Source organism: Haemaphysalis longicornis, unplaced genomic scaffold, assembly GCF_048455015.1.
Source record: "Haemaphysalis longicornis isolate Haplotype H1 unplaced genomic scaffold, Haemaphysalis longicornis Haplotype H1 scaffold_2, whole genome shotgun sequence".
In the NCBI taxonomy this organism is placed as follows: Eukaryota; Metazoa; Arthropoda; class Arachnida; order Ixodida; family Ixodidae; genus Haemaphysalis; species Haemaphysalis longicornis.
Genome location: NW_027526295.1, coordinates 192,383,036 through 192,396,415, shown reverse-complemented (window position 1 = coordinate 192,396,415; position 13,380 = coordinate 192,383,036). Strand labels below are relative to the sequence as shown.

General features: G+C 44.7%; 1 protein-coding gene and 1 long non-coding RNA gene across 2 annotated transcripts in view; both read right to left on the bottom strand.

The window, feature by feature from the left end:
- Positions 1-13,380, bottom strand: part of LOC144169702 (uncharacterized) — a 74,465-nt gene that overhangs the window by 15,815 nt on the left and 45,270 nt on the right. The window contains exon 8 of the mRNA XM_077699002.1: positions 344-616. Within this exon, the coding sequence (XP_077555128.1) occupies positions 344-616 (273 nt within the window). The remainder of the gene's footprint in view (positions 1-343; positions 617-13,380) is intronic.
- On the bottom strand, positions 1,051-11,772 carry LOC144169701 (uncharacterized). The gene is made up of 4 exons (XR_013322500.1): positions 11,290-11,772; positions 8,941-9,153; positions 7,823-8,055; positions 1,051-2,524 (listed from the first exon to the last, which is right to left on the bottom strand). It is a non-coding gene; the product is annotated as an uncharacterized LOC144169701 (long non-coding RNA).

Here is a 13,380-nt window from a genome sequence, read left to right as displayed (position 1 = left end):
GCACAGCAGTCACCGGGAAGCCAGGCCGTTCCGCGCCGCGCACACCGCCGCACTCCCTGCCGGCGCTGTGGCCGCGTCTACTCCTCTCGGCGCCGACGGGGATGGTGGTTCAGGCAACTTCAATACATGCAGAAACTTTACTCCAAAAAATTTCCCCTGCAGAAATTTGAAGTGTTCGCCTTGCTGCGCATACGCTGCTGTTAGTGTCTTTGCCAATTTTTTTTTTAAACCCCTATCTGTTATCAGAATTAGATTAGCCACATGCGCGCATTAAGCGGAACGTCTTTCGAGCGACGCTCAAGAGAAGCTAGACGGCACAAACGGGTGACGTTGCACCAACCACCTTGACGAGAACGTTCAGGCCGGGGTAGCCGAGGAAAGGGACGCCCAGAATGTCGATGGGCGGCACGAGCACGGCGGACGCGGCCTCCGTGAGACCGTAGGCGTGCGCCAGCGTGACGAGATCGAAGACAGTGCGCATGTTGTCCACCGTAGACTGGAGCAGGCTGCCGCCGACTGAGCAGGTGCGCCGCACGGTGGGCATCTTCTCGCCCAAGCGGTAAGCGTACGCCGCCAGCCGCTCCAGCGTGATCGCCGACCCGCACAGAGTCGTCACCTGCGCCGCCGCCGCAGCTGTAGCATTAAAAGAGTGCACCTGATGCCAATTTGTAAAGACGATGGATAACTTTCTTGAGCTACTCAAACAGGAACACTTTAGTCTGTCTGTCTGTCTGTCTGTTCCTGTGTCAAACTGTACGTCTGTCCGTCCCTCGTTTCAGCCGCATGGCCAAAGTTAAAAGAAATATTGAGCGAAACCTTTATATAGGCAAGACACTTTCAATTTAACAAATCTAGACAGATGCTCCATATTTGGCGACATTGTGCAGGAAAAAGATCATATTCGGCCATGTTGAGAAAGGAAGCCACTACAAAAGCAGCGTTTGCAGTGTTCTTTTAAATTATAAGTAGATGTGTGCTTATTCTTTGCGAGAGCACATTAAAAAAGAACACGTTAAAAACGATGTTCTAACCCCAGAATACGAACACTGTTAAAAAAATACCCATCAATTTACGGGACATGTTCATGCTAACCTTGTTGCCACAACATGTGCCATACTACAAAATTATGGCACATGTTCTGTAGCATCAGGTGATGGGACGTGTTCCGTGGTTCTAGATTATGGAACAAATTCCATATTACCTGAATACAGGAAATGTTCCGTACAAATGGGAAGCAGTACAAGTCCCGTGTAGCTAGGCTACGGAACATCACCCATATTTATAGCGAACAGAGAATGTTCTATACAACATAACTACAGGAAATGTACCGTACAACATGTTTACAGAACATTTCCTATTCTTTCTAAATGCAGGAATTGTGTTGCAATGTCTTTTTATGGCACATGTGTGGTAATGAAGTAAACATGCACACTTACCGTAAACTGTTAAAATGGTAAATGTATTGTGTGCTACAATAGCGCTTTTGTAACGTAACACACACTTGCAGCATGCGTGCAGCCAGAGAATATGCTGGAATTCAAAGCACTTTTATTCAATCTGAATTGTTTTGCATTAAGGAAGCTTTAAAAAAGCTGCAAGCTCAAGACGATTGCGTCACTGAAATTGTAGCAACAAAAGCAGCAACAAAACAGTCTTGAGCCTTTTCTTAAAGCTCCTGAATGCAAAACTATTCAGACTGAATAAAAACGCATAGCATCCTAGCAAGTTCTCTGGCTGTGCGTATGCTGCAAGTGTGTGTTACGTTACAAAAGCTCTATTGTAGCACACAGTACATTTACCACCTTAACAGTTCATAGAAAGTCAATATCACGCACTCTGTCAAGTACCAAATTTTCATGCTCTCCTGGAATCGGCTTAAGTTGGAAGATAGGCTACAAGCTAGAGTCAGCCTACAAGATAGGCTGAATGCTGCATTTGTATAGATGTTTTCAAAGTTTCTGACATGAAGATAATTCGCATTGAATTTTCATTCCCGCTATTTTTTAATCAGCGGTACAAACTGACATTAAAAATAAAATAATCTAGCATGAATAACCCAAAGCCCATTGCTGCTACTGAACAAAAAACGTTTACAGTGAAAATTCAAGCAAAAAACAAAAACTGGCTTAAAGCACACGTTACATTTACACTAAGAGGAAGCAAAAACTGCCAAACGTTGCCGACAAGAGTGTCCTCACGGCACTGCGCCACAACTGTGGCCTCACCATGAGTGAATTAAAACACTTCTGTAAGGCTGGAACGTTTATTTCGACTACATGTGCTACATGGTACAAGACTACTAAAAAAATAGGCATTACAAAACCAAAGGAATGAACGAAGTAAAAAAATAAAACGGTTGTGCAAAACTTAAAGTTGAAGACTTCAAAACAGGGCTGCACAATCGAACCACTTGCTCCGGAATGTCTCCAATTTTTGGAGAGCGGTCCGGACTTTGGGGTGAACGGTAGTGATTTTTCGAGATGACTGCCGGGTGCCCTCTTCTGGGTTCATGCCTGCAAGTTTCCTGAAAGATAAGACGTAATATTATGTTGCACAATTTTTTAGCCCATAACCAGTTTCTGCGGACATACATGTTTGTATCCTCACTAAAAGTGCAGATTCATGAATGTAAATGCCACCACGCAAACTGAATGATTTTGATTGTCCTAAAGCTACCCATTTGCCCCTATACTGAACCGGGCGTGGTGGTTAAAGAAGGGTATTATCTATCTCGTTGTGGTCCTGCATGACCGAAATACCAGATGTGAAGACCAGATGTGAATGTGCCTGAATGTGTCTTGGGTCATTTCAGATAAGATCGAACAAAGCATGGCTGTTCGACCTCTTCAATTCGCTTGAAATTTGTTTACCTCATTGCCGCATGCATGTAATGTACGGATTCACAAATATTTTCGGTGGAAATAATTTTCGCCGACAAAAAAAATTGGAACGCAACGCGTGGACCCCGGCCGCTACCTACCCCTGCGCCGCAGCCAAATTCAGCGACGCCTACCAAAAAATATACTTATCAGGCGGGAATGGTAATTTTTATTCTTAATGTATACCTGGTGTACATTTCCCCCCACAATATCGTTGGCTAGAAAAACATATTTCTAATAAAATTACAAATCTTGCTCAGAGCGCATTTTGTTCTGTACTTGTGAGCCAGTATTATCGAAAGTAAGGGAGCTAGAGCCTTCAAATTTTAGTGAGGGCTGCTCCTGGCAAGCACAAATAAGGCCCGTAGATATAGTGTCTGTGCAAGCTACAGTTAAAAAGCAACTGGCGCGCAACATTGAAGAAAAAACGATAACACTCCAAGTTCAGGGGCTTATTCAAAAAAACACTTCTTTGATTTTGCTGAAATTCTCTTCAATGATCATTAAAAACATGTTGCATCATTTTCTTCCTGACGCGCCTACAGCGCGAGAACAAAGCCTCATCGTCCAGGTCTTCACAAGGTGCTGAGACACGAAACAGTGAGAGCAATTTCCACGGAATGTGCAGCTATTTTATAATTTTTTGCACCAAAGGAAAACGATTACTCACGGAGAATTCAGAAATGAAAATGAAATTTTTGTGTAAATTTTGGGACGAAAATAAACATTCTGCGCACCACTAAACTTGTACAGTTTGGAGAAAAAACTTGTAGTTTGAAGAAAAAACGGAACTCCAGGCTCACACGTATTTTTTATAAAACGCTTCCAGTTTTATAAAGCTTTCCACAGATATTTTCCTCTAAACTTACTTCTGTGAGCCCTACAAATATCGTGCGTCATTGCACAGCGCGGATACAGCGCACCTTTCCTGCGGTTGCGAAACCGCTGGTGGTAAAACGCGAAATTTTAAGTTCTTCGGCTCTAATTTTAGAGCTTCCTCTAGATCTCCCCAATCGCGGTCACTCTTAGTCTTACATTATCAACGCTCTTTTCTTGTGCGCACTGCTGCATGATGCGCTACATTTGGTTCATAAGATCAGCTATTTGACAAGGTGCACGCAGTCTTGTTTTTTAACTCGCCTGTACGTAACTTTCGTTCGCCTGAAATCAGAGGTTCAACGGAAGCCCGTCCGGTCGGCAGCACACATGGCAAGTATTAAAAAGGGGCATCGGCCACACACGACCCCGGCGCGGGTAACGCCTCCAGGTAGTGCGCCCCTCTTCGGTCCTTCTCCGGACACACTGGTTCAATTACTGAATTAGCGACCAAACTGGCTCACGCAAGTAAATTTAAACGAAACTATCTGTGAAAAGCTTCATAAAACTCGAAGAAGCGTTTTTTTAATGCGTGTGAACCTTGAGTTCCTTCATTTTTTCTTTAAGCAATACACGTTTAGCAGTGCGCAGACTTTATTTTAATTCCAAAATTTGCACAAAAATTTCAGTTTCACTTCTGAATTCTCTGTAATACTATCTATAAGCAATCGTTTGCCTTTGGTACAAAAAATGATCAAATGTCTGCACATTCGGTGGAAGTTGCTCTCACTGTTTCGTGTCTCAGAATCTTGTGAAGACCTGGCCGACCAGGCTTTTTTCTCGCGCTGTAGGCGCGTCAAGAACAAAATGATGCAACATGTTTTTAATTATCATTGAAGTACATACACAGGTGAACATATGGGGAGAATTTCAACAATAGTGAAACCTTTTTTTAGATAAGCCTGGAACTTGGAGTGTTTTCGTTTTTTTTTAACTCGTGCTTCAGTTGCTTTTTAACCGTAGCTTGCACAGACACAATATTTACGGCCCTTATTTGTGGTTGCCAGGAGCCGCCCTCAATACAATTTGAACGCTATAGCTCCAGCACTTACGATAATACTGGCTTCCAAAGTACAGAACAAAATGGTTTCTGAGCAAGATTTGTAAGTTTATTAGAAAAATATGTTTTTCGAGCCAACCATATTTTGGGGGCGAAATGTACACCAGGCGTAGATTAAGCATAAAAATTTCCATTCTCGCCTGATGTGCATATTTTTGGTAGACGTCACTAAATTTGGCCACGGCGCAGGGGCAGGTAGCAGCCGGGGTCCACGCGGGTGCTTTCCAAATTTTTTTTCATTCGGCCACAATTTTTTCCACCGAGAATATTTGGGAATCCGCACATAATATACATGCGGGAATGAGGTAAAAAATTTCAAGCGAATTGAAGACGTCGACAGCCATGCTTTGTTCGATCTTATCTGAAATGACTCCCTTGTTATTGATATTGTATAACCCAAGTCATGAATTAAAAATCGGCACTCGGTGTACAGATCACCTTGCCAGACTTTCCAGACGTCAGAGTTTCTGCTATACCCAAGCTTAAAGTTTGTGTTATCACTTTTGGACCATCATATTGGGATTAAAACCCAACATATAACACCCAAGTGGCCCAGTTAGTAATCCAGGTGTACACGTTTCTACAAGTGTAATTGCATGGGGTACCCTGCACAGAACTATCGTGCAGTCAGATGCCGTGTTTGCAAACACAACAACCTGTTTTGGGGACTTAAAAATGATCACTAGCTTTCGAACCAAACAATGTAGCTCCTGAATGACTTGTCCAAGTGGTATGATGCACAAGAGACGCTCTGCGTGCGTTTCTCTTGCTGGACATGATGCAAAGTTGCCTTCACGTGACTTCTCATTTGCGCATTGCACCGAGTAAATTTGTCTCGTTTACCAGCACGCTGTTGCGGAATTACTGTAGAATGTTATTGTATGCTTTGCATGGTGCTGCAATAAAGCACACCAAAGATCACAGCTGACTGGCACAGCCACCGTACCAGTGTTGTTCATATCTAACGGTGGCACTATGTTCTGCGGCCAAGAATGGCTTGAACTTCATGCATCATGGTGCCCTGTGGGGTTGCTATGTTATTACATAGCTACCAAAGCTGGTTCAGGAATCAGGCTCAAGCTTTCAGTGGCAGCATAGAATTTGTCACAAAAATATACTTCAGGGGAAACAGGTGCTTCCAATTGCATAAGCTTGAACACTTGTTACTGTGCAGTCTACTGATAACAATATAGAATCTGAAAAAATGACTTATAACCAATCATCCCAGCACATCTCGACTATCATAACAAGATGCTGCCCAATATTTTTATAGCACCTGACTCAAATTTTCCACTTGCGGTGAAAAATAAAAATTGCGCAGCATACGGTTTGAGAAATAACGCCTACATTATATTACGGTTAACGATAGCCTGAGCGTTCGGTGTCAGTTCATTTCACTTCTGCCATGTGCACAACATACAGATTCTGTGCATACACTGTTCACGTAGCATGACCATGTGAATACTTTCCATCTATAATTCCGCTGCACCACGCGATTGCCCAGCACTAACGGAAACACGGACTAGTTTTTAACCCCTTCAGCATTATTTTAAAGTGTTTTAAATATGGCGTAGAAGTTGTAAAAGTATGCACGAGAAAACATCTACATTTCCGTTGTCAACCTTGGTTAACCAACACACATTATGCTTGCTGCATCTCTTTTGTAGCAGGCAAACTGCATTACATGCGCACAACTTATTGGACATCTTATTGGGCAATGATACGGGGAGTTCGAGCAGCAGTATTTCCCAGTTTAACGGAACTGTAGGCGCTTCGTAAATTTCAGCCAGTAGAATTGGTTTGGAAAGCTTGTTAAAAATCAATTGAGACTGTGAACTGCACAATGAACCAGGAGAACGTGTCAACAGTGTAACCCAGAATACATCCATAGTGTACCCTTAGCCTCTGCGATAGGGTACGTCCAATGTTCCTTACACACAACACAGGGTAAATTTAGTCCCTTCAATAAAATTTTCTGTGAGTGGAATTAACTCAGAAAGAGCTGTAGAAGTATTCACAGCATTTTTCTGGTTTTAAGTTCACCTGTGAACCTACCAAAATTCTAACCTGAATCCCAGACAATGAATTTACATTCTCACCACTACGCTTGCTGCATCGTAAAAAAATGAACACAAAAAGGAAAAGGAGTTTTGTTGTACATAAAAAACACCTGTCAATGTCATGCATAAGCGAATTCCTGACAAAAACATGCCGCCAAACAGTTTGTGTGAATTGATAAAAAGGAACAAAATAGCACAAGTAACAGTAAAATAGCTCGAAGAAGCCAAAGAATTAGCAAAAAAAGTGTAACAAGATGTAAGAAACAGTGCATGACTGCTAGTTCTGCTACATGTAAACTGATTTGCGTAACTTTAAAAATTCTGAACCAAATGTCATGTTCCCGATTTTTTCTACCACTTATTCCTTGAAAGAGCTGCAAGTCTGCCAACAACCACAGAGCATAACAAAGAGAAAGAGAAGCAGACTGTGGTTTTGTGCCCCCACAAAGCTCGACTGCAGGGTGAACAATCTTGCCATTCTATAAAAACATTTGGGGAAATGGACATCCACCCATAATAATCGATTGACACCCATACCTACGCGCATAGCAGACGGCACCAAACAGCCTTGCTCACTGTTCACGGTGCATATCCACATCAAGTTTTTAAGATGCTATGATACGCACAAGAAATAAAACCAAGTTCGTGATTTCAAGTACTGAGAAGCACCAAGAGACAATCCTTGGTGATATGAATGAAGCCAATTGAGGACGTCACTTTTCCTGCATTACTTTTTACTTTATTATTGCTTTTTGCTTGATGTGATTCCTCCTGTTTCTTAGAATCACACCAACTGTGTACATTTTTGGCAGGCTTCACAATGTACAAAGAACGAGTTTTGGAAAAATACCCAGTACTACCTGAAATCATATTTTTACTAATTGTTGTGGCATGTGTGAGGGTGTGGCTTGGTCTGTGCATGCCAATAAGGGTGATGAAGTATTTACCTCCACAACACAGAAGAGCGACGCAATTTTCTTTGAAAAACAGGCACATCAGGGGAAAGAGACCGATGAGCAGCGCCCGTGGACGACTTTGTTCTCGTGCTGCCCTGTGTGCCTGAAGGAGCCACTGCAGGGATTACTCCGTTTTGACATGGTGTCGGAAAAATGCATGAAGCAGCTCATGATCTTCCACGCTCGATTCCGAGAACAGTCCCCGCAGTCTCGTGCCAGTCAGTCTGGAAAAAGAACGAACAAAAAAGTGCCAGCCCGATCATCAGCAGCCAGCAGGATAAACAAGAACTTTATTTAATGGGCAGCCGGGGTAACTATAGAGGTGGAGGATTGTGTGCTTGCATTATTGTAAAATGGACAGTTAAATGGCTATTCTTTAATGTGAAGCATAAAACGGCTGGCATGTCATTGTGTAACTGAATTGTACTTAATTTTTCGTCATCTTTCCGTCATTACAAAAAATTTTAAATCGCAATGCCACAATTGCCCACAAACACTAACACAAGCATGAAGATTCACACTGCAAGCATCCAACAAGCGAGGTTTTGTGCAAGAAGCCTGATGTTAACAACCAGGGCTCACAGAAAACAAGTAGTGTCTGTGACGCCAGTGTCGTTTGATAGCAGCACGAAGGCTTTGACAAAATGTGTAGAAAGGCTCTGAAGTCGTACTATACACCACTGCAATTAGATGAAACCAACACCTTAGGTTCACAAGCCTTAGCAAGCCAGAGCCCAACATTTTATGACCAGCTGGATGAGAGATGAAGCAGCCCTAACAGTGTTAACTATCAGGTAACTAGAAGCACTTTGTATGCCATCCACCGCTAACTTTCAAAATCTTTATCAACAATTCTACCATTTTATTCTCATTAGCTGGGACAGCGTGTGTAAAAAAGCATTTTTTTAACGAATTCGAATATTGTTCAATCATCAACCATACACTGCAGTGTGGCTTTACTTTGGTGCTTACGTAATATACGTAATACTAATGGCAATCATGAGCTTCGGTTAGACGTAACTTTTCTGAATAAATGTGTTTTCTCAGTCCCATCAGATTGGTATTAATGAGTGTAGAAACAATTACTGCATGCACAATTCATGAAGTACCTTTCGAAGTGTGCCAGGAAGTGGTGCTGCGTAAATAGAAGGGGCCACTCTTTTTGCACATCGCTGGCCTTCGTGCGATTTGTGTTGATAGTAAGCCGCACCGATGCATAGAACGTTGTGAACAGGTGTTCCTGAAGACGTAGATCCTGCTCCTCCTCTGATTTTAGGCTTTCATCCATGAGAACCTTCTTTGCCCTTTGGACCCACTACTAACTGAAAGGCAAACATGGAAGAAAATACACCAAAAAAAGTAGCTGGAGTCAAACTTCATTTGTAGCACCAAGGCACTACCGTGCACCATCGAAGCAACCACGATGGATTCCGGTATGCCCGACATAAACTTAGATACTACGCTTTCTCAGTAGAACTTAAATCGAAAAAAAAATCGCACCGCTAATTTTAAGTGGTGGTTTGACTATGTCATATCACCTTCTCACAGCTTTCTAGAAAATCTACTCGGAACGCGAGCTAGGCGATATATAGCTCAAGGCTTATAGCGTGCTTTGCTTCCTGGTTTCACTGCGGTGAATTCGTTTGCAAGGAACTTTTTTTTTTTACCTCACACAGATACACATGGGCTGCTGCTGGGTAATACTGCCAGCGGTGCCAATAGCCACACGGCGGAACAATAGAGCGTCAATTTTGCAATGTACATCAGAAGCATGTACCGCAAAGGCCAATATCGCATCAACCCTAACACCTTATTTTGAATGCACAGATACATTTAAATTTTCTTTTTTTCCACAAACAGTGTAAGAATAGAACTTCCTAAAAGACTCTGCATAAGGATTCACTTTGGTTGTTTTGCTAACTGTGTTTTGTTTGGGTCTGTAAACCTGTTCTTGTGTGTAGAATTCTTTCCTTTTTCCTTTTTCATTTCTGCCTTACTTTAGTGCCTGTATATGTACTTTTTACTTGTACCATACGTGCCAACTTGCTTGGACCTGCGAAGGTCTGCAGTATGCAATAAATGAAATGAAATGAATGGAGAATCGCTTTCCCGCTCGCAGAAAATTCCCTGCGCCACGCCGTGTTTCAAGGTGCAACGCCAGTCGCGCGCTAAATAAAGGCCGGAAATTCCCGGCGTCAGAAGCACGTACACGCCTCCTAACTTCATAGGTTCTTAAACGGGAAGCATTAGCATTTCAAGCGTGTTTTGCCCATGACGATGTTGAGGACAACGTATACACTTCACGTACGCTAAAAACAACCTATACACTAAAAACAACCAATTTAATCCGACTGCGAGCTACGTTATACAAGGGCATCGCAATACAGGAGGCGATGACAAGGGGTACACCTTCGTGGGGTGCTCAGATGGCGACTGCCCGGCGCTCCGCTTCCCGCCGCCGGCGAAAGCCCGAGGATCGGTTTTCAACTTCAAGCCGCGCGGCGAACATTCGTAGGCCGCAACCGCTTAATAAAGCACTGCATGTGCCTGGGGCAGCTGGTATGTATGTAATTTTATTCTGCGCTTTCGGGTGAACACATTTCTACCACGATCGGTCCGGCGTTGAAACTGGCCGTCCTCCATGTCTCCTTTTTTTTTTTTTTTTGTCCAATCCCGGAGACAATGAAATGACCTTGCGAAACACTCACTTATATTTTTGGTTTTTTTTTTTGCCCTCGGACAACAACGTAAAGTAGTTGGTTTGTCCGCACGACGCAAACGCTTTGCGGGAAAGCTCTGCGCGGCACACTCCTCGTGCAGCAACTTTACACAAAAGCCAAAAATTGCACTGACAGCGCCACTAGAGTTATCAACTCCCTGCTTCATGTGCTAGAAACTTCTTATAATATATAAGACGCTATCTATAACTCAAAATCACTGCCGCAAAAACGCCTTCGCCCGCCCGGCTACTACTGTTTGATGCCACACTGCGCCTCTTCGATTATCAACCTTCGACTCGCCGCGGACTCCCCGAGGAGCAGTCCGGCATTCGTTTTTCCCATATATCACAATGGTTTCGAGAATCCTCGGAATACCCGTGCACTACCCGCGGCGAGGTCGAGACTAAACAGATGAGTCCCGCTATCAAGACTTTGAATAAGTGCCGCAGGTAAGCGTTCGCTCGCCGGGCGCGACGCTATCAGTGGAATATCACGCTCCCACATCGCGAACAAACAAACGCTTGCGCAGTACATTCACCATCCCCATGTCACCTCACTCTCACTCACTCTTCTCCCCCCAAACGACTGCCTTCAAGCATGCGGTGTAAATACGTTTTAATCGCACTTGCAAAACAGAAACCACGTTAGGCTTAAGGTAATTCGGCGCCGCATCAGCGACGCACAAGAAGCGGATAGCGCATCGTATACCTCAGTTATGAATGGCTGAATGGTACATACCTTGCAAAACGATCTTGTGTGGCGCAAAATCCATACAAAGCTGGGCTGCCAGACGCAGTCTTCGGTACTTGAAATGACGGTCGGAGTGTAGACCGCACTGACGACGCGGGAACCTACGTTGGCGGGAACCCCAGCAGATCGCCGCTCCCGGCATCCGCGCCGCGATAAAGTGTCGTGTTCCGCACTGCGTGCGCGGCTCATGTGGCGATGACGTCCGCGGAAAAATAAAGGCCGATAAAATGCGAGACGTTATTGAGACCTCGGATCAGCCGCAGTGTGTGTGACCCCTGCGTCAAAAACACTCGGGTAAAGTGCGTCTCCAGGCGCAGTTCCCCACACATATCGGATGTTGTTACGTAAATAGAAAATTTTCAGTGCTACGGTACAATTCCTGTTACTTGGATGGAACAGCAAAGTGGGTGTAATATCGACGAACATAACATGTTCCATTGCCGTTTCCACGTAAATTGATGGTTTTTTTTAACAGTGAACAAGATTAGCTCAGGAGCCTCGCGCTTGGGGCTCAAGCGCTAAGTTCCGATAGTCCCAACAGATGGTGCGGCACCAGTGCAAACGCGGCAAAATGAACTCCGCAAAGCTCCACTGGGTGAACAGAGACAGATGCATATGCGTGAGAGGTGGTCGGATGGGACAGCAGAAGCAGTTACGTGGCAGGGGTGGCGAAGACTATCACCTTTCGGTGAAATTTGCAGTGACGCGAGCAGATTCGCGGCTAGTTTTTATGTTTCGTTTTTATTACTTCGTATCGATGCTTAATGTCCTAACAATGCTGAAACAGCACTTGAGTAATTGAGCGCGCGATAATTAATTACATAGAATGACCTGAAAATCGCCAGTTTCGGTTACCATTTTCGTTGAGCTCGGAGAGCGTGTTCGGGAGAACCACGACACGACCTCATCCTTTTGCGCGGACTTCATAAGACTGGGAGTCCTGCGAAGATGTTGATTTTCGCCGAAGTTGCGGCCCCTGGAGGCGTCGGGCGGATATCATCACGGTGGATGTTTTCTGACCGACCCGCCGTGGTGGCTCAGTGGCTGAGACGTTGTGCTGCTGAGCACGAGGACGCGGGTTCGATTCCTGGCCGCGGCGGCCGCTTTTCAGATGAGGCAAAAAACGAGAACGCCCGTGTGTTCGAGATGAATTCGGTGCACGTTAAAGATCCCCAGGTGGTCAAAATCAATCCGGAGCCCTCCACTACGGCGCACCTCATCGCCTGCGCTGCGTCGCCGCGTTAAACCCTACAATCAATCAAATCAATCCCAATAGATCTGGAGGCGGATGGCGGCTTTTTTGCTATTCTCGGCTGTGTTGTTAGGAGAGCAGTGGCATATGACTGTGGTTCCAGCCCCGACGACAAGAAGCTGGGTTTGGGCGCAGGCTGCGCGGACACTCTCATGGCGGCTTTGCAAATAATGTAAATAGATCGCTCATCACGTTCAACCATAGTTCGCGTCATTTGCCCTGCCGCCACGTAACAATATCATCAGCTCCTACCCTGCATATGGGAATGTTTTACGCCAATGCCATTCAGGCCACCGGTGAGAGCAGTAGCAGTGGCTGCTTGCATCAGTTAGAGTTCCTGTATATATAGCTTCTCAAGGGAAGCAGAGTTGCGCATCCATCCGCCATCTTGAGTTCTAAAGTCGTGCGGGAAAGCCACCCACCACGCGTGTAGGATTTCTTTAACTTCGTCGCAGCCTTCTTGCAAGGTCGTACATAACAAATCCACATAGGCCAGACGACCAGCACTATCTACCAGAACAACGGCGGGGTGCCTCAATGTTCAGTTATTGCGCCAACCCTCTTCAATTTTGCCATGCACGGTCTTCCATCCAAGCTGGAAGCAATAGCTGGACTCAAATACGCCATTTATACTGAAGATTCACCGTGTGGGCATATCAAAGTTTCTTCTGTGCACATGAAGCCACGCTCCAACAGGCCCTGGATATCACACGTGAATACACGTGTAATGTCGGCCTTACTGCCGCACCAGACAAGACTGAATTCGTCATTATTCAAGGTGGCAGATGTACAACGGCGAAACAGGCGGGGGAGGAGGCCTACCGACT